This window comes from Sebastes umbrosus, chromosome 2, assembly GCF_015220745.1.
Source record: "Sebastes umbrosus isolate fSebUmb1 chromosome 2, fSebUmb1.pri, whole genome shotgun sequence".
NCBI classification, from domain to species: Eukaryota; Metazoa; Chordata; class Actinopteri; order Perciformes; family Sebastidae; genus Sebastes; species Sebastes umbrosus.
The window spans coordinates 30,825,199-30,849,520 of NC_051270.1; the positions used below are offsets into that span (position 1 = coordinate 30,825,199).

General features: G+C 42.5%; 1 protein-coding gene across 10 annotated transcripts in view; it reads right to left on the reverse strand.

Annotated features, from left to right (window-relative positions):
* The window catches only part of dmxl2 (Dmx-like 2), a 55,915-nt gene that overhangs the window by 26,044 nt on the left and 5,549 nt on the right, over nucleotides 1–24,322 (reverse strand). For 6 of the 10 annotated variants that reach the window (XM_037791280.1, XM_037791274.1, XM_037791269.1 and 3 more), the window contains exons 2-27: nucleotides 17,568–17,693; nucleotides 17,225–17,296; nucleotides 17,036–17,114; nucleotides 16,686–16,830; nucleotides 14,051–14,117; nucleotides 13,777–13,949; nucleotides 12,875–13,055; nucleotides 12,588–12,768; nucleotides 11,922–12,140; nucleotides 11,561–11,832; nucleotides 10,200–10,469; nucleotides 9,751–9,980; nucleotides 9,422–9,627; nucleotides 8,171–8,292; nucleotides 7,608–7,697; nucleotides 7,388–7,496; nucleotides 6,897–7,016; nucleotides 6,542–6,769; nucleotides 6,002–6,288; nucleotides 4,629–4,801; nucleotides 3,893–4,544; nucleotides 3,316–3,645; nucleotides 3,121–3,240; nucleotides 2,153–2,288; nucleotides 524–634; nucleotides 215–384 (exon numbers count right to left, since the gene is read on the reverse strand). In XM_037791280.1, coding sequence (XP_037647208.1) covers nucleotides 215–384; nucleotides 524–634; nucleotides 2,153–2,288; nucleotides 3,121–3,240; nucleotides 3,316–3,645; nucleotides 3,893–4,544; nucleotides 4,629–4,801; nucleotides 6,002–6,288; nucleotides 6,542–6,769; nucleotides 6,897–7,016; nucleotides 7,388–7,496; nucleotides 7,608–7,697; nucleotides 8,171–8,292; nucleotides 9,422–9,627; nucleotides 9,751–9,980; nucleotides 10,200–10,469; nucleotides 11,561–11,832; nucleotides 11,922–12,140; nucleotides 12,588–12,768; nucleotides 12,875–13,055; nucleotides 13,777–13,949; nucleotides 14,051–14,117; nucleotides 16,686–16,830; nucleotides 17,036–17,114; nucleotides 17,225–17,296; nucleotides 17,568–17,693 — 4,869 coding nt within the window. The remainder of the gene's footprint in view (nucleotides 1–214; nucleotides 385–523; nucleotides 635–2,152; nucleotides 2,289–3,120; nucleotides 3,241–3,315; nucleotides 3,646–3,892; nucleotides 4,545–4,628; nucleotides 4,802–6,001; nucleotides 6,289–6,541; nucleotides 6,770–6,896; nucleotides 7,017–7,387; nucleotides 7,497–7,607; nucleotides 7,698–8,170; nucleotides 8,293–9,421; nucleotides 9,628–9,750; nucleotides 9,981–10,199; nucleotides 10,470–11,560; nucleotides 11,833–11,921; nucleotides 12,141–12,587; nucleotides 12,769–12,874; nucleotides 13,056–13,776; nucleotides 13,950–14,050; nucleotides 14,118–16,685; nucleotides 16,831–17,035; nucleotides 17,115–17,224; nucleotides 17,297–17,567; nucleotides 17,694–24,322) is intronic. The other 4 variants (XM_037791309.1, XM_037791294.1, XM_037791253.1 and 1 more) reach the window with 2 other exon arrangements.

The following is a 24,322-nucleotide window of genomic DNA, read 5'->3' on the forward strand; positions in this document are numbered from 1 at the left end:
TTTCAATGAAAATGAGAATAATGATCACTCCCTCCAATATCGCAAATCTTATCGCAATATCAGTCAAAATAATCGCAAGTAAATATTTTTTCTAAATCGCTCAGCCCTAGCAAATGGCCTGAAGTATTACAGTTAGCTGTGTTCCATATTTCATTTCCTAGTAAATTGTTTGCATCACTCTCCTAATGTTAGAAACTGAATTTGTCCTGTGTACCTTCTCCACCATTTTGCGCAGAGTGTTGATGTTACGTATCCACCAGCCCACTCCCACAGCTCTGAGCTCAGACCACTGTGGGTCTCCTCTCTGCATGGCCGGTATCATGTTCAGCAGCTCCTCCTCCGCCTCCGAGTGGAAGGCCCAAGCAAAGTGGCACGTTGATAGACCTGCACAGAGAGAAAAGAGATGTCTGGAGTTCATTCCCAGGATTAAATGCACTTTCAATCTATAACTCATTCCCCACAACATCTGAAAATATAGTCATGTATATGTTTGACGGCAGCAGTGTCTGAGCAGTGTGTTTACCCTGGTGGAGCAGCTGCATGCGGTAGAGAGGGGGCAGGGAGGTGAGCAGGCAGGTGTGCAGACGCATGGCCAGCAGGTACCTCAGTCCACACTCATCGAGAGCCTCTCCACCTACACAAACACAACACCGGGGAGCCGTCAGCTCGGTCGTTGTTATTCCACCGACCGCTCTATTAAAAGCCACACAGCGAAGCCCTTTAAAACTCAACAGTATCACTTGAGTTCATGCGATCCTGTCGGAGACGGTGTCCCTGAACCTCCTTACCCTCTCTGTGCTTACCTAGCCCTGGAACAACCTGCTAATGTCTTCCTCTCAAAAGACTAAATAAAAAGGATGGAAAAATGGAGAAAAGACAAAGATAACGGAAGTGCGGTGTCTGTATGTATGTATATAGTTAAAGAGGAACGTATAAGCACTGATGTTTATGTTAATAAAGATTTGATGGCTGGGAATATTCATGAACACACAATCAAGAAAAATGATGCTTAGCTTTTATGTCTATAACCTTTAGTCAACTTTCATACAATCTCTTACCAAGGGTAAAAGTTAACGGACTGGTAGACATTAAAGCCGCCGACACGCCAAATCACAATACAACCTTATTCTGCAGGTGCGAGTGCATTATGTATCTTTCATACAAAGTACAAAATAAGGCAACAGAGTGCTGCAGGAATGAGTCCTAAAACCTGGAAATCAGTTAGCATTTTAGCACTTCTGGTTCCCTCCTATTGAAGTCAATGGGTTTTTAGTTAGATGCCTGAAATAAGGTCTGTGGTTAACATAAGCTGTAGAGATTTTAACGTTTAGTTCTACGACATAAAATACATCAATACGCTTTTGAAAATCATAAAAGTGGGAGTTCGTTTGTGGAGATTATCTCGCTGAACAAAACGTGCGAGTATCATAAACGTGTTTGCCACAGAATTTATGTCCTGCAATAATCCAAAACCAAATGGAAAAATCCCGTTGGCTTTTTGTCGAGGGAACCAGGGCGATGCTAACTTCCTGGTTGGCCTACAAAAATGCGTCATCCCTGTAGCACTCTATACTTTCTTCATTCGCAAAGGATAATGTCTCTTGTGTCTCTTGACAGATCAAAGCGTAGGGACAGCTACAGAATAAAGACCCTGGAGCTGGTCTGTCTCTTGCTAAAGGACACTTCAGTGGGGAGGATTCCCGTACACGACAGAACTACTAAACGTAAGAGCTTGGATTGACACAGGTGACTGTCACATGGATGTGAGCATGAAATCCAACACTTGAAAATGGCATAATAGCTAAAAAACGGAATTAGTTGTGTGGACACTAGAAGAATATGATATTTGAAATACTGAGAGAAAGAACTATTTTGCTCGTTGTAAAGGTGTAACTGTGAGGAGAATAGAGCATCAGAAGTAGGCTAAAGATATTGCGGATGGTTAAACTTATTTGAGTGCTGTGTTACAATATAAGGTAGTGTTTATTGTGGTTTGAAATAATAGTATTTTAAAGTGGTGACGACTCCAGTTGAAGAAATACAGACACAGCAGTCCCTAACCTCAGTAAACCTCGGTGCAATAGGTTAGATTTACTCTGTGTACTGCACATACATATCATAAATATGATTGTAACCAAACGTATATGCTGACCTATGTGCTTTTGATCAGTGGAGCTGGTGACCTCGGCGCTGGTGGTTGCGACAGTATCAGCCAACGCCACCAAGAACATCTGCTCCAGTCTGGTCAGTCCTGGGAGGCTGGAGTGCATCAGGTGACTGGACAAAACCTGGACACATGAAGAAAGAGAGAGAGCAAAGAGAAACGGGTTATTACTTTGAATTTGCAAAAATTATACAATACTTAACATATCCCCGTTGAGAGAAAACTACTCTCATATAACCACAGATTAGCCGATTATTACCATATTACTATTGTCACATTTCCTCCCCTTTAAAAGAGGGCTGCAGGAATGAGTCCTAAAACCCAGAAATGAGTTAGCATGTTAGCTCTTCCGGTTCCCTCGTCTGGAAGTCAATGGGTTTTTTGAATGGGTTTTTAGTTAGATGCCTGAAATAAGGTCTTTGGTTAACACAAGCTGAAGAGATTTTAATGATTTGTTCTATGATATGAAATACATCAATAAATATCCCACTTGTGAATTTTGTAGCTTTTACGTGTCTTCAAAGAGGCGGTTGCTAACAAGTGGCTAAATGAGACTACTAAACGTCATCACGCCAAACACTAGTCCACCTTTAGCTTAGTGGTGGTGACGTGAAGTCATACAACCGCGGTGTAACGTTAGCTTTTTACTTCTGGCAACTGCATTTACACTTCAAAAATCATAAAAGTGGTAATCCGAAAGCCGAATGGAAAAATCCGGTTGGCTTTTTGTCGAGGGAACTTCTGGGTAGGTCTACAAAAATATGCCATCGCTGCACCACTCTATTCCCCTCTTTCTTAATGACTTAATTGCAATACAACTGAGGATTGAAAAGAATATGAATCTTCGGATGTTATCATAAATAGTCTACATTAATAGTGCAATTTCCCTTTTTTTTTTTTTTTTTTTTTTTTTTTTTTTTTAAATGGGGTCCCATTCTAAAAAAATACAAAAATACCTGAGCATGCTCCGGTCCAAAGTAGGTCGGTCCATACTGAGAGAGGTTGATAACTCGAGACTTCTTCTCTGGTTTGTCGGTGGCAAAGTTCACAAAATCATCTGTGGTGACGCTTTGCATCTGTTAACACAGGAGTCAGGTGTATTAGTGGACTACACCTTTAACAACAAAATCAGAGCTCTTAACTCTACCTACCTGGAAGAGGTCAGCATACTGGTCCTCTCCGGACTTCTGGGATCCCTCGCCGTCGCCCCCCTTATTCCCCTTCGCGGTCTCTTCCGCCCCTTTGTACGAGGTGTCCAGGTCGGCCAGCATGAGGGAGTAGAGGGGCAACGGAGGGATGGAGTTGATCTCGGTGTAGTCTCTCCCCCCGTCGCGGCCGGCCACAATGGTGTCTTTCGCTGTGCTGCCGGTCACACTGATGGTCCGGGACAGGTGTCTCCTGGCTCCGCCCTCGCCTGCCTCCACGTCCCTCACCACGGCGACCTCCCCGGCAATACACTTCACCAGGTGAGCGAGGATGGCCTGATGTACAGAAGAGCAATGGGTTATACAGCGCATACTCCTCCTTCTATCACCTTCACAATATTGCTAAGCTAGGGCCCTCTCTCGCACGCCCTGCTGCTGAAATATTGATCGACGTCTTCATTTCCTCCCGTCTTGATTACTGCAATTTACTCCACTACGGCATCAGTGCTAACTCCATCAATAGACTCCAACTGGTCTGGTTTGTATATTTTGGAGTCACTGAATGAGGCAGAAACAGACTCACCTTGGCGCGGCGAACCTTGCCCAGGTCCATGAGCTCCAGCAGCTGGGTGGGATGGTACTGGGGGAGAGTTGGAGACAGGGAGTGAGCTGCTTCAAACAGTCCCCCTTCCTGAAGTCCTGCCGGTGCACGAAGGGCCTCATCCACCGCGACACTCCCTTCAAACACACTCTTAGACCTGGTTCTCCCTTCAAAGGCCGAGGATGAACCCCCGGTTTGACCTCCAGCAATGTCTGCGGACGACAGGTTGCCCTCGTCTCCCTCCCCGGGCTTCTTGTCCTGATGCCACTGAGCATACACATGCATCTCACAGTCCATGCCCACCACCAGGATGCCGTCCCTCACCCAGGACAGGGAGACTGGCAGAGACGGCGTGCCGTCCACGGAGGACAGGAGGTCCACGGACCGAAGCAGGATCCAGCGTGAGCGGATGCCTTGTTTGATACTGCCCCCTAGAGGCAGGTTGATGACAGCCACACCCTCCTTGCTGCTGGTCGGCTCGTTGACCACGCCAGAGATGCGTCCGTACATGAGGATGTTGGATCCGACCCCCACGGTGAGGATGTGAGACCCGTCCTCCTTTGACAGCCAGTCCAAGTGAACGTAGTGCTTAATGTTGGGGGAGCTATGGTCTCTGCTCATGTACAGGTCCGACCTGGCGTGGAGAAAATGATTAACGTATGAGACACCCATACTGATAAACATGCAGAATATGACACACAAGCAGTGCCCTCCTGACCTGCTGTAGACAAAGAGGTTGGAGTCCACGCTGACTCTTGGATCCAGGGTTGACGTGGGTCTGGTGAAGTCGTCCAGGTGGAGCGTTTGCTCTAAAACCCACTCTGAGCCACCGGTAGATTCACACTCATAGATGGATACATGCATGGAGAAGTCCTCTCCAGAGCCCTGCAGCTGAGGACGAGAGGAGAGCTTTCTTAAAACGTCTGGTTTCTTAGAAAATGTCAAATCTAAAGACACTGTGTGGACCAGTCAACCAGGCGTACGGTAAATACAATAAAAACACCTCAATGGATCCACACAGACCTCTATCCTGTATCACATCCTGAAGTATTAACCTCAACTCAGTTTCAGTTCAACGACATCAAACTCCACATACTTCAAATACAGAGTAGTGATAGGAAATGGGATTAGATCCTCAGACAGTCTGGTTTTATCACTTCCTTCTCACTCATGGCTAGGCCTGTCAAAGTTAACACGATAATAACGTGTTAACGCAAATTTGTTTTAACGCCACCAATTTATTTATGTTTTTATTCTATTTTTGGCCATTTTGTCTTTATTAGATAATGAGAGTGACAGTTGTGCCAGGGGGAGAGAGAGGAAAAATTGGCATGTCCATTTTCAAAGGGGTCCCTTGACCTCTGACCTCAAGATACGTGAATGAAAATTGGTTCTATGGGTACCCACGAGTCTCCCCTTTACAGACATGCCCACTTTATGATAATCACATGCAGTTTGGGGGCAAGTCATAGTCAAGTCAGCACACTAACACACTGACAGCTGTTGTTGTCTGTTGGGCTGCAGTTTGCCATGTTATGATTTGATCATATTTTTTATGCTAAATGCAGTACCTGTGAGGGTTTCTGGACAATATTTGTCATTGTTTTTTGTCGTTAATTGATTTCCAATAATAAATATATACATACATTTGCATAAAGCAGCATATTTGTCCACTCCCATGTTGATAAGAGTATTAAATACTTTACAATTCTCCCTTTAAGGTACATTTTGAACAGATAAAAAATGTGTTATGTAGTTAACTATGGACAATCATGCGATTAAATATTTTAATTGATTGACAGCCCTACTTATGGCTAATGACGGTTAGCACAATTTTAAAAACACTGCAGTGTTTAATGTACCGAATGTTTATTTTATGTAGTTCCTCCCTCACTATTCTCTGCTTTACATAAAAACGTATTAATATGCTGATATATGGAATTTGTATCTATTTCTGGAGGATCCAGGCTATACCGTCAAAACATGTTTATTCACCGCATTTACATTTTTATTGCCACAGCTACATTTAATAGGTTTTCGGTACATATACACCAAAAAACACCGTTGTAAAGCCAAACTCTACTTTCCTACCTGTCCTTGCCGTGGCTTTTTAAAGGCCATGGCCAGCCTGCCGATGTAGGAGCAGGACACCGCAACGGGCCGTCCAGACACACACACAGCACTGTTGTTGTCATCCTCCTCGTTCATCAGGGCCCAGGGCTCCCAGCGGTACGCGCGGTTGTCCCGGTCATCCTCGTTGTACCCGTCGTCGCCCTCCACGGCGCAGCGCCAGAACCGCACGCGAGAGTCGGAGCAGGTGGTGACGATCAGGTACGGAGCCAGGCACACGGGGTAGATAGAGGAGGAGCTCAGGTGACCTGGCGGAAAGAGGAGGCAGTACGAAAACAGAGACAATTTCAAGCATGTTCTGTGTTTTCTTGCTGATTTCCACATTAACATATGGCAAACAGATTTTTTCAGGTAATCTCTTATTTTATTTCTAAACCGCTAAAATAAATGTAGAACCATTTTGGGATTATGTCACCTAGTTATGAAAAAGGGGGTTTTACACATTCAGCAACAACAACATGGTGTGAGTCATATGTGTGACAACTGTGTGGCCGTCCCAACCTGCAGAGGGGGTGGCCCTGGTAACCTCCACACCGTGGGGCAGGTCGAGCCGCTTGCTGTACACCAGCTTGGAGCTGAGGATGAGTTTGCTGGCTGACTGCAAGTTGGCTGTGGAGGCTGAGCGAGGCAGGGGTCTGACAGGTGACATCTCCGGAGACGAGTCGGCATTCATAGCCTGATTGGGAACCATCAGCTGGCTCTGGAAGCTAAAATCTGAGCTTGGCTCATCTGGAGACAGAGATGCAGGAACGTTATAGCCGGCCTACACCTCAGTAAAAGAAATTCATGCTTAAAAATATGCAGAAAACGTCTAATTCTGCCAATAGCTGCTCAGCTGTGTGTAGCCTACACTTACCAACACAGGCCTGCACAGACTTGAGGTGCAGGTGCCACATCTGCAGCACAGAGTTCCTGTTGAGATCCTTTTCTATCACCACCAGGAAGAACTTCTCAGAGAACGGGGCAGGTTGGTAATCTGGATAAAGTAAAATTACATTATCTTCTTCTAATGACAATCAGGTTTTTAAAAGGTATGAGGAAACAGCTCTACAAAGTTTTAACTTCCTCATTGACGCTGCTGGCCTAAAATAACTGTTGACATGATGAATGAAAGACATTTTCTGCAGCCTAAGCTAGCTTTATCCCCAACGCCAATATTACTGTGGTGTACTCCAAAATAATACCACGGGAGACAGCTACACATTCAGCAAGTGCCTGCTTTACTTAACATGTGCTTCACAGAACAACAGGATCTCCCAGCATCCTTTGCGCACACCGCTGACTACTGCACGACCTAGTTTCCAAAATACCAAACTCAAATGTTTAATACACCGCAGCGTGTTATACCTTCACCAGATGGAAAGGCCGGCGTGTATGCGTCTGGTTCTTTCTGAGGCTTGTAACCGAGAATGAAGTCCTCTTGGAAGACGTGCAGCAGCTGGGTGTTGGCGCCACACTGGATGCACATGGAGAAAGCATCAAACAGGTTACTACGTCTATTGATCAGAAGGTTTCTGTACACCGCTGATCTGAGGTGGGTGTGAAAAAACACAGAGCAGCTGCTAACCTGGTTTGTAATGACGTCCAGCTCGATGATACATCCAGGTCTGGCAGTGGACTGCTGGCTGACGATGTTGAACACTTCGCCCACCAGTTTCTAAACAGAAACACAGGAAAATGGTAAATTATCCTTTTAGCGTACTGCAATGTAAACCACTAACGTGGTTAAAATGTATTGCACATTAGGATTTGAAGTGATGTAATGTAGGCTGGTGGGTGTTATGAAGCAAGAGATAGAAACATTAACCACATCTGTGTGCCTGATGTAGACGGAGTATTGTTGTTTTGGTAACATTTAGAAATGAAAGCAGCATCAAAAGGAAATGAAAAGCTGGCTTATAACAAGAATTTAATATCTGTGAATATCAGATTTGTGATGTTTCATGGTTGATGTACACAAGCTTGCTTTGGACTTGATTCCTGATCCTTTGGGACTAAAAGTTTAAAGAGCCACAGTGTGAGACATGAAGACCCAGATACATAAATTCACTTAACAGAGACTCTAAACAGAGACGATCACATCCCAATGAGCAACAACATTATTGTTTTTGTGTGAGCGTGTCCACTCACAGATGTTTCAGGGTCCGACAGCTCATCCAGTAGTTTTCTGGCGTCCACCACGGCTTGATAGAGACGCAGGTTTTTACCATCTGATGCCACGAAGCAGGCGCTGGCGCTGTTGCAATAAGTTCCTGAGGGACACCACACAGAGTTAGTGTCAAAGAATGTATTAACTACTATTTGGTGAACAATACAGAAAAAAACACACACATTTAATATTTGCTTAGTTTATAAAAAGTTGAAGGATACTTGTAAATTAAGCAATGTATCTGTATCAATAAAAAAAACATCTCCCAACTAAAAAAAATGACTTAAGGGATAAAGTTCCCTCCTCAGGCAGCAGAGAGCAAGGATGGATCTTAATCGGAAAAGGTATATTGTTGCTTTTAAGGCACAGTCAAGAAATATGTTTATATCTTGGTAGTAGGGCTGTCAATCGATTTAATCATGATAAATCGTAAATTAATGGCACAAACCCTCATAGGTACTGCATTTAGCATAAAAAATATGCTCAAATCATAACATGGCAAACTGCAGCCCAACAGACAACAACAGCTGTCAGTGTGTCAGTGTGCTGACTTGACTATGACTTGCCCCAAACTGCATGTGATTATCATAAAGTGGGCATGTCTGTAAAGGGGAGACTCGTGGGTACCCATAGAACCCATTTTCATTTACATATCATGAGGTCAGAGGTCAAGAGACCCCTTTGAAAATGGCCATGCCAGTTTTTCCTCGCCAAAATTTAGCGTAACTTCGTAGCGTCATTAAGCGTACTTCTTGACATGCATGACATGGTTGATACCAATGGATTCTTTAGGTTTTCTAGTTTCATATGTGCCAGTATTTTCACTCTAGCTTTAAAACTGAGCCCGCTATAGCCTAAAAATCGCAAGTTGTGTTAATATATTAAAGAATTTAGTGGCATTAAAATAAACTTATATTAATGGGCTGTTATCACATTAACTCTGACAGCCCTAGTTGGTAGGCAATAATGAGTATGGAATAATTAACTTTTTAGTACAAATCTGACGTGCAAAACTGGCTAAGCTTTACTATTGCAGGTGGACTAAATGCCATTATATACTGTGCATATATTTGGCACAGTTTCGCCTGACAAATAGTGAACCAAAAGCAGAAGCTCAGATGATTCAGCAGTCAAACTTCCACTTTTATATTAAAGTTCTTGGTAATTTACGCATAACAAGAATCACTGAGGTTAAAACTGACGCCCATAATAAACATGCATGGTGTGTTTACCGAGAACAGAGCTGGGTACTAGTGTAGGCAGCCAAGCAACATTGCTGAAGGCAGAGGTGTGCAGGGAGTTGATGCGGGCCAGTTCAGAGACCCCTCCGGTGCAGGACAGCGGTCCAATGTGGTCCACCCTCCACAAAATGAGCTCGCTGTAGATGGCGTTGGGGTCATGGAAGGTCCTTGTAGCTGCATTACGAAGCTGCTTCCTGCTAATGGAAAAGGAATGCATCGTTAGAAAGACAAGATCATTTCTGAAAGTGAGTCACAGTGTGCTGCAATAAGCATCAATGTGCTCTTTGCATATTCTTTCTTCTCCTCATCTCTTTCTCTACCTGGGAAGTCCCTTTGGTATTGGAAAGGTAGGCGGCTGCTCTCCTTCCAGGCTGCTAGGGGCCGAGGGAGGGGTGAGCAGAGCGTTATGGTGGGAGGAGGTCAGCAGCAGCGGCAGCACCGTGTGGCAGGCCTGGTCGTTCAGATGGAAGCGGTGGCCGCAGTACCGGAACTTGTGTGATACGGTCAGTACGTTGGCGAAGGCAGAGCGCTCCGCAAATGTCACTGCCCACTGCAGACAGAGGGAACCAAAACAATTAGAGAGGGCTGGGAAGGCGGGATAATACACAAACATGCAAGTACAATACATTCATTTGGTTAGGACATGAAATTATTTGTGTTGGTGTGACATTTTAAAAAGGGTTAAAGGAGGTTTTTGGGAACATCTTATGAAAACATGCATTGACCCTGGAAGAAAGAAATGGTACATTCCAAGCTCTCAATCTTGTACCTGGTTGAGAGATCCATCAACATGCTTGGAGACCATCATGACAGCGGGACTGATGCCAAGGCGAGGGAAGGAAGAGGGGGCCAGTGCGGGTGAACCCAGGAAGGCCGAGGTTGAAGCAGAGTGGGAGACGCGTTGAACCGTCCTCCCCTGTTCCCCAGCACCGGCAGTCTCCCCCTCACTCAGAGTGCAGGCGTACATCAGGATGTTTTTACTCAGCGAGTTGGCGTCACCTGTAGGAAACGCCACTGGGATACGGGAGGAGAAGGACACCTAATGGGAGGGTTGGAGGGAAATAGAAAAAACATCAGGACTATGGCCATATATTCTCTATAGAGAGCTAATTAGCTCTTTATACCAATGTCATGTCATCTCTCTTGTTCAACATTAGCAAGACGATATTTGGCTTCTACTGCATTCTCACAAATGAACCAGAAACACACACAGCTTACTGCATATTACATACATACACTACCACTTTCTACAGAATATGGACTTCATATGTGTATATTAGGGCTGCATGATTTTGAGAAAATATCTGATTGCGATTATTTTTGACTGATATTGCAATTGTGATATGATTAGAGGCAATGATTTTTTCCACATCATTATTCTCATTTTCACCGAAAAAGCATATTAAAATGCTTATGGTGTGATTTTTGCAGGGATCTGTACCAAACAAAGATGTTTTCTTAAGTCTGTATAATATGATGTGTAAGCCAGGACATCTCTACAGCACAACAATAATTCATTTAAAATGGTATTTTGCCACACATTTAACCTTTAACAAATATTGCGCCTCCTATGATTTGAAAATTGCAGTAGGCCATATTGCAATTTCGATAAAATTTCGATTAATTGTGCAGCCCTAGTGTACATGGCATTATAAAGCTCTTATATACAATGCCAACATGTGTGTTCTCTTATTGCGATCATAAAGACAGATAGCTACGTGTCCATATACTGTATCATTGCAGCCCATGCAAAGTAATTATAATAAGTGCGGGCCTGTGTGAACTTATTTCTAGCAGCTACAATAAAGCTGATCAAAGGTGGTCTCTACTGTGTTTTGTCCTCCTCAGCCTTCTCGTGTTGCAGCGTGCTGCTGTCCTTTAGGACGGCAAGGCTCCACAGTGACATGACAGAGTTTTAATAGCCCACATGCACAGGTAAGAAAAGGAATATTAGGGGTCTTACATAAGGCTGGGGGAGTGCTGAGTCACCTCACATTTGAGACAAAGTTTAACTACACTGCTGCCTGTATGAGTGAGCGAATGAGCAAGTGATTCACTAAAGCACTCATTTGGAAAACACATTTCTCACTTGCTTGTGGAAACAAACATCCGGCCTGATTTTCTGCTCACCTGAACCTGTCTGAAAATGCCCTGGTTGAACTCGTCCAAGTACTTGACATGCCAGACCAGGAAAGACCCATCAGTAGGGTGGATGGTGAACATCATGTCTGGGCTCTTGTTCCACTCTGTGATCAGAGTCTCCATCTTCCTCTCCAGCAGCATGGAGGGCAGAGGCATGCTGGAGCTGGATCCCGGGGAGGACGCCTTGGTGCTTCCCTGCTCCCCCGGCTCGCCCTCCTCACCTTGCTCCGAGGACGCTTTGTCAGACATCTCGTCCAGGTCTAGAAAGACAGAAAACAATGTGCTTTTATGTTGCTTTTAGGATTATGTGTTTTTAAGGAATGCACGTTGGCCCGGTTGTGGCTCATACCAAAGTCAAACTTCATAGGGGATCCTTCGGGGTCCAGGAGGTCCTCAGTGGTCTGCTCCAGCTGCTGTTCAGAGAACTTGCGGAGCTGCAGCATAAAGAGGTCCATGGAGGAGGTGAAGCTGAGGTCCTTATTGTTGAGCCAGTGAACGACGAAGCCTCCACCGCCAGAGCCATCGTCTGGGTTGAACACGGCAGAGTCAGCCAGCACTGATGGGATATCTGACCGACGAAGAGGAGAAAGAGATGCATGGATGAAAGCACTAAAAAGGGAAATGGCTAAATAAAATATGACTCAAGCTTCGACTAGGTTCACAGCTGCAATGAATGTGCTGCTCACTGATGCATTTACTTTCAGTCATAGAAGCCATTTCTGCTTTCTCATAAATGCAAAACTAATTCTGTTTGGATCTCCATTTTATTATGTTTTGCAATGAAGCCACAAAAAAAACACACTATAAGACAATTATAAGCTATAATCAAATTAATCTCAAAATGATCTCTGCAATTAACTAATGCAGCAACATAAATATAATTTGGTTTATGAATGGCGTCATTATTGCAGACATTACAGACAACATTATAGAACAGTCTTATATGGTCCATAGTCCAACTATGTATGGATCTTATGGTTACGAAATATAGAAATGCTTCTGAGCCAGTTGCTACCTGTGTTGGGGTTAATACTGGCTGAGATATGGAAGTGACACAGGGCGTTGGCATGATGAGCGATGTGGCGGTGAGTGTGTGCGTCCTGTGTGCCCAGCTGAGAGGGCAGCAGCTCGCTGTGAGCCACCAGAGCAGAAGACCGTCGCCGGCCACGGCGCAGATGTTTCAGGTGGTGGATTGACTAATTAAGCAGGAATAAAACACAGAGAACAGGCGTATGTTAATCAGAAATATATTCCCATTTATGAATTATTTCCAGTCAGATCTGACGGAGTGAGTAAGTGTACCTCCAGAGCGTGCTGGATCTTGTCCTTATTTCCTGCCAGGCCTGGCAGGCTGGAGCTGACGGAGTGACTGTTCTCAGAGATCTGTCCTCCAAGCAGGCTGTCTTCCGGTAGCAGAGTCTCCGACCACAACCTACACACACCATCCTCGCAGGACGTCAGCAACACGTTGCACACTGAACCCCTAGAAAGCAACAGGAGAACGCAGCTCTTACACAATCAGTGATTACTGTTTCGAAGGAAAGTGAAATATAAAGAGAGGCTGCATTAAGTTGATGAAATCACTGATACACTCAGTGGAACAGACAAACAGACAACTTCCTCTGACTGGCTGCTTCCACCAGCAATTCACCGTTCTTAATTTGCACACATGTCGACACATAGCAACTGGTGATGATGGTCAGCTACCAGCACTCAACAAAGCTTCACACCTAGCAGAGTGTCCTCTCTAAGGGAAGCTAATCAAAATCAGTAACACCAGTACTAGATGGTGTTCTGGGAAAATTCATTCAAGTGAGAAAATGTTTTAACTGTGACAAGCCTAATACACAAATTATGTGAATTTAATGTCGAATTCCTGCTTACTGAGAGTGAGAACCAAGGGTGCATCACAAAATTGTGCAGTCCTCCATAATCTATAGTTTGCGTAAATACAGCTTTTTCAATGTTACATGTGAGAACATACACTGAAATCACTGTAAACCTCATCATAAACGTATAGCACGCTAGGTGCTTGAATTTCCCTTGGGAACAATAAAGTTACTTTCTATCTATCTAGGTATTTCATTACTGAAAATCATTTATTTTTATTGCATTACTATCCATGTTGCAACTTAGCCCTCGAGCCGTGTACTAAACAATAAACATGTCACTGGCCATGTGACTGTGCGTGTGTGCTTCCTTACTTGGGCATGTACTTGCTGGTCTTCCTCCAGGACATACCGGTGAGCGAGCGTGGATGGGCCAGGTAAACAAAGGAGAAGTTAACAGGAAGGGGCTTTTTATCGGAGGGGTCGTGGAACACCACTGCAGAGCGCCAGCCCGTGGTGGGATACCACACCTTGAGTAAACAGTCATCCTGCGTATGCAAACACATGCGTGAACGTATATTATATAAACACATCCATACAATTATGAAAACTGTTCAACAATTTGTTGTTGTTTACATGAATCATGTACCTTCCCAACTGTTGCAAAGTACTCCCCGTCAGGAGACCACTTGGCAATGTGAACAGATGCAGCAGTCCTGAGAGAAACACAAGCATAAACAACGATATCAGCTATATTCACTTCTCCATGGGAGATTCACCACTGAAGAAACACACCAGTGGTGCTCCTGTCAGCTGTCAATAGGTATGTGTGGTAACTTTGTGCATGAGTTAGCACTTCCCTGTTCTAGTTCATTTCCTGGGCATGAATATGAGTCATCAGATGACAATTACTAACATGGTATTACAGGATACGTCTATGGCTGATTACACAGATTAAAGCACAGGCGACAGACTCAAAAAGAGTAAAGGTGGGGAAGAAAATTGATTCTTTCTCTGAAGGCCCTACTATTTTTGAGAGGTGTCATTTTTTTGTTCATAAAATATTTCAAATTAGTAATAATTTATAAGTTATTAAAAACATTGATTTGATTTTTAAAAATAGTTTTGGTTTGATTTCAGTTTCTATCATATCCATAAACCCACTATTTGGAGCTGTTTATGCTTCTTCATACAGGTATTTCTGCCCCCAGGGCCTGCTGTGTCATTGGATGCCGGTGTTACACTAAAATCTGTGACCGCAGAGGAGCCAGAGGAGTACCTATCTTTTGCTTTTCTTTTAGAGTTTTGTGAATAACGTGCGGTCAAGCCAGCTGCCACTCGCATCTCTGTGGTCAAATCAACCAACGCAATAACAAGTGCACCCATATACTGATATTTATGTTAAATGTGTTCAAACAGCCCCAATGGAGTTGACCATAAAGCTGACGGGGAGCGCTAGTAGCTACGGACTTAGCGAAGTTAGCGGAAGAATACATATGTGACTACGTCTGGTTTTCAAAATAAGGTGTTAACAAAGGGAACTGTATATACAAAATACATATATGAAATTTAATTAATTGGATTACATTCACTAGAGGTATAAAACAAGCTATCTCTGTCCCTTAAAAAATAATTAATTGTGAGGGAAATGTCTTTATTCTTTGATTTTTGGGTTATTGTAAAAAAAAATTATAAATAATTCCTGATTATATTCCTGATATAACTGACTTCAGGACATCTCTGACTACATACATGCTGAAAATCAAACTTTATTACTGTATCAAGGGAGAGATTATCCAAAGTAAAAGTCCCTAGAAGTGTATGATTCAACTTTTTCCCATGGTCTAGTGTTATAAAAGTAAAAAATTGCAATAAATCGTAATATTGAATTAGAATACATAACGTATTGGCAAGTATTGTGATAGTAACAAATCGGGAGATAAGCATATCACCCCAGCCCTAAAAAAGAGTGGCTTACAACAGTGCATCCAAACCTTTCATGTGTGCAGGTGACTTTGGATAATCAGTAACTGCCTATGCGTTTTTATTAGTAAAGATTGTGTAATTCCACAACCTTCAAGAGGAAAAATGAAAGTTAATATTTTGTCTGCAAAGGGCCGGGACAAAGTCTTTACTGCATGGCAGAAAAGAAACTAAAAACATCAGCTGACAGAAAAAGACGGAAACATTTTGCTACTGTTCTACATGTAATATTCGACTGTTCCCTCAAAAAAACACTTCACTATTCAATCACAAAACTAACAGTAACATTTTGTATTTTCAAAGATGAACAAAGTATTTTTTCACTTACAATCACCTGTTACAAAGTTTTTACTGACTGCACATTTACAAGACAACAGAACACGAGTTGAGAGAGGAGAGAAGGAAGAACATGAAGACACACAGGTCTGCTTGACCCTCACATCAACATTCACATCAGGGATTCATATGTGTACTCGGGTACGGCTCGCATCAGGTATGAACGCCAACTGTACTGAAACACGGAAGTGGACTGCTAGCTAACGTGAGTAACGTTAGCAGTCAGTGTGTAGTTTTGAAAGGGCAGAATCTTTCAACGCCACCGGTCTCCTCCGAAATCTGTATGTATGCAGCTTGCACTGATCTTATCCTCTGAACTGCACGGCCATGACCGATAAAGCAGGAAGGCAGGCGAGAGAAGAGAGCCGCTCAGCTGCTCAGCGGGCAGAGAGAGAGAGAGACAGCGAGGGGAGACAGAGTGTAGAGTCGGCATATTTTCACATCAAACTCGGTGAAATAAGAGTTTATTTCGACCAAAAGTTGGTGATTGTTGAAAAGACTAACGATGACTGTTTTGGTGAGTTTTATTTTGTTTCTGTCAAGTTTGAATGAAGTGTTTTTCGATGCTCCGCAAATAGAACAGCTGATCTCAACAAAAACAAACACACGTGGATAACGATATAAGTGTACTCGGGTACGGAACAACTTTACTGAGCAGTGGGAAGTGGAGAGGGAGGGCAATCGTGCTCAGGCACGGTACAAATCAATCGTACCTAATAAGAAAACACCCTCAGTCTACTGGTCAGTTAGCTATCAGGATATTTGCTTCATCAAGGCAGCACTACGGGACCATCTACTTCAAAAGCAACTCTCTGTATAACTGTATTGGCTTTATATGAAATTATCTTTGGATGATTCTGCTGTTGACCAAATGTACATAACCTGGAAGCAGCAAGGTTTTTTTTTCCATGTCCATCATGTCGGATGCTTTTACAATACTGTATGTGCAAAAGCAAAAAACTTACTTGCACTGCCAGGCACAGTTCCAGTCATTGAGGACAGGGTGGGGCTTGTCATCAGTCAACTGTCCATCCTCCTCCTCTATCAGGGCATCTGCCAGCGGAGGAGCCCACAGCTGGAGGCGCTCGGTCGCTGCTAGGATACGGTTCCCTGTGGACACAAAAGCACTGTGTTACACACCTCTCATCCCACGTCGACTACTACAATACACATAGCCACATGCACACTGTCACTCTTACATAACACGTGTCGTTCCAGACAAACCACAGGGGGCTGTAATGGGAGCTGCGTGTAGTGTGGATTAATTTAGTCAGACAGTCGGTGAATCAGTTAAACACAGAAAGCATTGGCGTACCTTGCGGATCCCAGGCCAGGTTGTAGGTGATGGCCTCGAGGAAGAACTGTCCCGTCTTTTGCCATTGATAGTTAAGCTGCTGTTAGTCGTAGGAGAGCGACACACACCATGCAATATTATTGATTAAGCTCACTAGATATTGATTCAAACCACTATATATATGTCTAAAATACCGACATTCATGCTCACCTTGTGGCGTTTGTTTGGGTTGGTAGAAAGAGGTTCAAAGATGCAGACTGTGTTTCCGTAGGATGCAGCAATCTAAAAATAAAGAGCTGCGTTCATCATCACAACATTACTCACCCCATCAGTGCTTCTGCACAGCCGTTCCCACAGGAGAGGGGAAGGAGGGGAGTGGAGCGAGAGAGCAGGATAGCAAGAGGAGAGGAGAGCATGGGCAATACAAGACAGGAGCAAACGCGGGGCTAAATGGACTTCTTTTAGCTCAGAGTAATTGATAATGTCTTCAGGGCTGCACGGAAAAATGAAAACTGCGTGTGGGAGTGCGTCTCAGTGCGCAGTCAACACTTACCCTGCCAAGCTGGTGGGAGCATTCCACACAGCCCACCTGTATGTTTCCATTCTGAGCTCCCGGGATAATCTGCACACAGTCAAAGTTACTGGCCAAGATCACTACATCACAACCTGAGCCGTAGGCCTGAGAAAGAAATAAGCACAGGAAGAGGAACCGAATCAGAAACAAATGAAACCAAACCACAAACATCCCTGCAAAATGCATTAATGCTTTAAATAATATGTCTGGACAACACAGAGTTCCATTTATTAATATAAACTTAATATTTCATATAGTTTACTTTACACCTCCGTCCAGTATGTTACTCACAGCTTTGAATATCCATATGAATACATTTAAAAATTGTGTATACAATATAGGGATGTCACTAGAACCGATACTTTGGTACAGAGTTGATTCCAAAATTCTGAAAACGTGAAGTACACAATAGAAAATTCTTGGGACACAGTAAACTCACCATCGACTCTATTTTGTCCCAGATAATGCTACATTGAGAACAACAAATCTGTGTTGAAATCAGCGGAACGAGAGCTAGTTAACATTAGCTAACGTTAACAGGAAGTGCCATTGATTACATTATGATGCGTTCGGGCTCTATTGATATTGGGCGAAGTTAAATTCTAACGTTATCATGATGTGTTCAAATGTAATCTTGTAAAATGTAGTGTTTAGCGCGAAACTTGAATAAATCCAGTTGTTTGAAGGAGATGTTTTCACAGCAATACAATATAGAAAATAGAGAGGGAATTATGAGCTGTTTAACTAACAAAGAAAAACAGTATGCAAAAAGTAATAAAGGAGTGGATGTTGAAGTACATGGGATTTATTGTTTTTCTTTTGTTTTTTTACTGTGGAATCGAATAGGTATCGAGAATTAGGGCTGGGACAAAACACTTATCTCCTGATTCGATACTATCCCGATATCGGGTACTAATTCAAAAATCCTACACTTCTAGGGACTTTTACTTCAGAAAATCTCTAACTTGATACAGTAAAAAAGTTTGATTTTCAGCACGTATGTAGTCAGAGATGTCCTGAAGTCAAATATATCAGTCATTGTCAGGAATTATTTATTTAATTTTTTCCAGTAACCCAAAAATCAAAGAATAAAGACATTCCCCCACAAATTAGTGGTATTTTCTTTTGAATTTATAAGGGACACAGCATGTTTTATACTTCTGGTGAATATAATCCAATCAATCTTATTTCCAATCTAATCTTATTTATGAATATTCCATTAGCAGGGAGATATTACAACAGGATTATCACAGAATGGCAGTTACCTTAAACCACCATCATCATAGCACTGGCAGCTTGTGGTGGTAAAACTAGCACAGAAACCACCGAACAGTAAAAATAACATGCTGTTTTACAGATCCACTGCATGAAAGAAGTAACACCTACTCGTGTGCAATAAGTAGACAAACACAGCTAACACGAACACAGTGACCCACACTTAATGGGTAAACGTGTGTGTAGATTTGGATTATGGGCAGCAAGGTAAACTGATACAACGGTGTTCGCTGGCAGTTGGCAAACCATGTGTGGAATGGCAGCAATGGCAGCAGCACCTGGGAGACAGGCAAGCTGGCCTCGAAGCAACAGTACAGTCAGGATGACGGCTCGTGTCTTTCATTATTCAGGAGAACAGGAGGAGAGGCTGGGAACCACTGGGTCACACAGCAGGACAGCATTACAGCCAGTGGTATAACACAAAGCGACAGCCCAGGACGAAGTTATAGTGAAGATTGTCAGATAGGATTATTCTTTACATACTATAAGATAATATGTGAAACAGGTCGAAAGAGAAGTAAGGTGGGAGCGGCCTGCGTTTTACTATTACTGCGGCATTTGCTCCTGCACATTACAGCTGGAATTAAAAGCGGTCACCGTCACGCACTGTCTAGGACTGTTCTGTACCCCTGTCTCACACACACACCTACGTAAGATAATGTGTGAGTCCATTCTACTGTATTTTACAGCGAGGTAATTTAGACCTGGTAGGACCTTGAGCCAGGCTGGCAATGTAAGTGTATCTGGCCTAAACAGGATGAGCTATCATCACTGCTTTGTGCTTTTGGTTTGGGCTTGTGTGTGTGTCCTGTATTTCTTTCAACATCCACAAATCCACATGCACACACGCAGAGAACAACAAGGTACTGAGGGATGGCAATACAAAGGATGATTCATTATAGTAGTAGCAGGATAATACACCATGGTAAACATTGACACAACTTAATATATACAGATGGAAGATTTAACTGCAAAAAACAGTCAGGACTAAAATGTCATTAGTGTCTTCATCAGTTTACAGATCGGTTGTTTTTACGTTTGTTTTTGGGTCCCTTAGTAGGGAATGAGATAATCAACAGTCATTACTAGAAAATTACACCTCCCATCTCTAGCATCACGATAATAATGCTACACTTTGGTCTTTAATAAACACTAGATTTTAAGAGATCTGTCTGGATGACTGTGTTTATCTACTGAGAGAAAAACGTAGAAAAAGGTCTGCACATTCTAGCTCCCTTTAAGTGCAATTTATTGTCACATCTTCGAGCACCATAATATATCACATTCTATATCCATGGGCTCATTTACATAGATTCCTGCTCCTATATATATTTGAGGTACATCCTATTCACCTATATTATTAATTGCTAATTGTTTGTATATTAAGTTTTGTATATATTGTTGTATATTATGTATATATGAGTCTTTCTTAATATACCGGTACATGTAACATTACGTTTGATTATATGTGGGATATTTGGGTCACTGGCGGTATCATGTGACTATCATGTGACCAGAGCGTTTACCTTTTAAGATGGCATATCTGTGCAGATTTATTAAGTCTGAAGAAGGTTTTGGATGGGCGCGACTACTCTACTGAGGTGCAATAATATTGGAGAGACAGTCAGACAGATCTTTAAAATAGGTCAACTAAGATATTAGAAGCCAAATGACTTCAAGTCAATGCAGAATTTATTTCAATCAGCCCTTCAAACAAATAAAATGAAGACAAGGAGGCATACTTGTCATCCTTGAGACCTTAAAAATTGTTTCCTGCATTCTGGTGACTTTAAAACAGTGCAATAACAACATAATAAGTATACTGCAATTACAGCATTTTTATGTTATGTTATGTACTTCATTTTACCTTTAATTCTCAGGAAAGAAAACAGAATCATTTGCCCCTCTAGTGTAAACTTAGCATGTGAATATCTAGCATAAACTAATATTCCTCAGTTTTTATTCATTTTCTGCTTGAGTATTTCTTTCAGTTAGCTCTCTCCATTTCTCTCTCCGTCTCTCACTCACTGAAGGTCCTTTCAGACACAATGCAACTACGCCACTCTGAAACCTATTATTTCAAATGGCTTGCGCCACGCCACAACGGCTTTTGGCTACGTCGAGCAAAGCCCAAGTGTGGGCGCTACACGCTGTGATGTGCGCTTAACCCAGCGGCGAGCGGAGCTCAAACTGCGCTGTGTCGCGAGCATAGACTGCTCTCGTCCTCCGGGAAATGACATTTGGTGTAGCTCTCTTGTCATCCGGGTGGAAACAGTAGGGATTATGCATGCTGTACAGCGCCAGAAACAGGTTGAGATAACGAAAAAGGATAAGGTATAAAGGTATAAAGGAAAAAAAGTGTGAAAATTTGCCATAAAATCTGGGAGAAAAACAGCAGAATTGTGACCCCGGGAGGAAACTGGGAGAGGGCAAGGAAAAACGTGAGTAACCCGGGAAAATCGGGAGGGTTGGCAAGTATGCATGTAGGCCTGCTGGATGGCCATTCTAATCAATTTAATGGTTAGCTAGCTCTCAGGATATTTATTTGATTCAGCAACTGACAGCATTAAGAGGCCAGTGCTTCTGTCTATGAATGTACTTGGATCTACTACCGAAGAATCTGTAGCTCATAATAAATCTGCTGACTTAATGAGAACAACCCTGAAGCAGCAAGGTCTCTTTCCTGTCAGTCATGTAAGCAGCTTACATCAAGAATGTTGCTGCCTTTGGATAAATATTATCTCTCTGTAACACATTAACATCGACAAAGCAGTTGCATCTCTGCTGAGCAGGGAAACAACTGCAGTGTAAATGTATTGTTTTAACTACTGTCTAGTGGGAGTCATGTGACTTTTTTGGTTGAATTACTTTTTACCTGGCACTTTGTTGGGAGCATGCTATTAATATAAAGCTCTTCAAGGGCTTACAGATTGCTGCATTTACAAGTTAGCCACAGATACAGTATGTGAGAAAAGGGATATTAATATATGATATGCTTTGTTGCAACTACCGTCTGATATAACAAAAACATCTCTCACTGAATCACCGATCCGGGCTGGGTTTCTTTTGCCTAACTCTGGGAAACCCCTGTATCGTGCTTTTGAAGTCCGGTCAGACAACTCTATTTCTAGTTTACTGGAAGACAGCATGCCCATCCACGGCATGTTTATATTATGAGATCTACAGAAATCGATTCACATCTTGCCTCAGCACCTTGAATGCTATTTGAATAATTGCAACCCCTGTGGAGGCAGTGATGTGGCTGCTTTTCAGGGTAAATCTATTTTAGAAGAAAAGAGTGAATGCAGTCATGTGTGGTGATGATGAAAGTAGATAAGAGGAAGAGAGTGAGAGATCACTTCTGCCTTTCCACTTAATGCCGCTCATTCCCCAAGCCTTACGCAATCATGTGAGCATGTTCCTCTGCCACAGCTGCTACCATGTGCACCATTTCCATGTTTGTGCTAGCTGCAGTCAATAGCCTTAGCTGCAAATATTTAGAAACATGAATTGATCAATCGTGGCCTGTAGTAACCTGGTCTCTCTGTCAGTCTGTACTGTATGTATCCCAGGCAAAGCCCATAGCACAGTCCTGTACTTTGATCCCACTGTGTTTAGTCATATCATCCAGTAGGGGCCTTGTTATTCTCTGCAGCAGGACTGTAGTGAAGCAGTGGGCATTAAAAGCCAAACTACGCCAAGTCTCCATTCTGCCTGCTAGTCATAACATGTCCGACTTAATCAATGTATCCAGCCAGCAGTTGCAGAAACTTAATGGATGTCAAAACACAGGCAAGGGTGATAATGTTCTGTTTGTTTGTCTATCTTAGGTCAGCAAGATATCAGGAAACTACAGAACTGATTTTTAGGAAATGTTTGGAGGATTACGCCATGGGGTGAAGAAGAGCTTTTGGCTTAGATCTGAAAAAAACAACTCTACCTTGTCATCATCTATAACACACATTGCCTTAATTCCTTGTTTTGGTGTAGTTCGCTCCCATTTCTGCCAGATGTTCTGTTATTTATCGGACTGTCAAAGTTAACACGATAATAACACGTTTTTAGTTTTAATGCCACTAATTTCTTTAAAGTATTAACGCAACTTGCGATTGTGAGATTGTAGCAGGCTCTGTTTTAAAGCTAGAGGGAAAATACTGGCATCATTTAAAACTAAAAAACAACCTAATGAATCCTTTAGTACCAACCATGTGATACTAGCTTGTCGAGAAGGAGGCTAAATAACACTCCAAACTTATGCTAAATGTTGGTGAGGAAAAACTGGCATGGCCATTTTCAAAGGGGTCCCTTGACCTCTGACCTCCAGATATGTGAATGTAAATGGGTTCTCTGGGTACCCACGAGTCTCCCCTTTACAAACATGCCCACTTTATGATAAACACATGCAGTTTGGGGCAAGTCATAGTCAAGTCAGCACACTGACACACTGACAGCTGTTGTTGTCTGTTGGGCTGCAGTTTGCCATGTTATGATTCAAGCATATTTTTTATACTAAATGTCGTACCAGTGAGGGTTTCTTTGTTTTCATTGTCATTGTTTTGAGTTGTTAGTTGATTTCCAATGATAAATATATACATACATTTGCGATTAAATATTTTAATCGATTGACAGCTCTAATCCAACTTAGTCAATGTATCCAGCTAGCAATTGTGGCAACTTAATGGATCTCAAAACACAGGCAAGGGTGATAATGCTTGTTTGTTTGTCTATGTTCAGCAGGATATCAAAAAAACCTCCGAAAAAAAAAATCCAACAGATTTCTATAAAATTTTGTGGACAATTACGCTATGGCCCAAGGAAGAGTTTTTGGCTTGGATGTCATGTCATCATCTATACACATATATGTACATTACTTTTTGACTTGAACTGTAAGACAAGGAAGCAATTGTTTTTTGCCTTAATTCCTTGATCCTATTTCTATCGGTTGTTGATAGGGCCATAGGTCATGAGAAATGTTGCAGAATTCATACAGTTTTGCATAATACACAGAAACTTGAAAATTCCCAGAGAGGATATAAGTATTCTCAGAAAACCCCGTCTGCTTTCAGCCAGTCGACATCGCAGTCTTACATTATATGACGACATCTGTATTCTGATGTAGAATATCCAGATGCAGATTAAACATTTTCTATTAGCAAAATATCAAAAATGCAGATGAATGTGGAGCCTCAGTGGGGATAATATGTACCCTCTCTCTCTCTGTGCTTTGTAATTTACACGTGCTTTCTATTTTTAGTGGATCACACATCTGCAGCTCTGCATATCAAACCCACTAGGCTGTTTGAACATTTACAACATCAACCACAGGTCAAAAAGCACTGAAACAGACACGAAAATAGTCTTTCTAACCAGGATTTCTACAACCTCTCAAGAGCACATTATCATCTAGTCTTCAATGTTTAATAACCTTCACAATGTTATCAACACTGAATACACAAAAA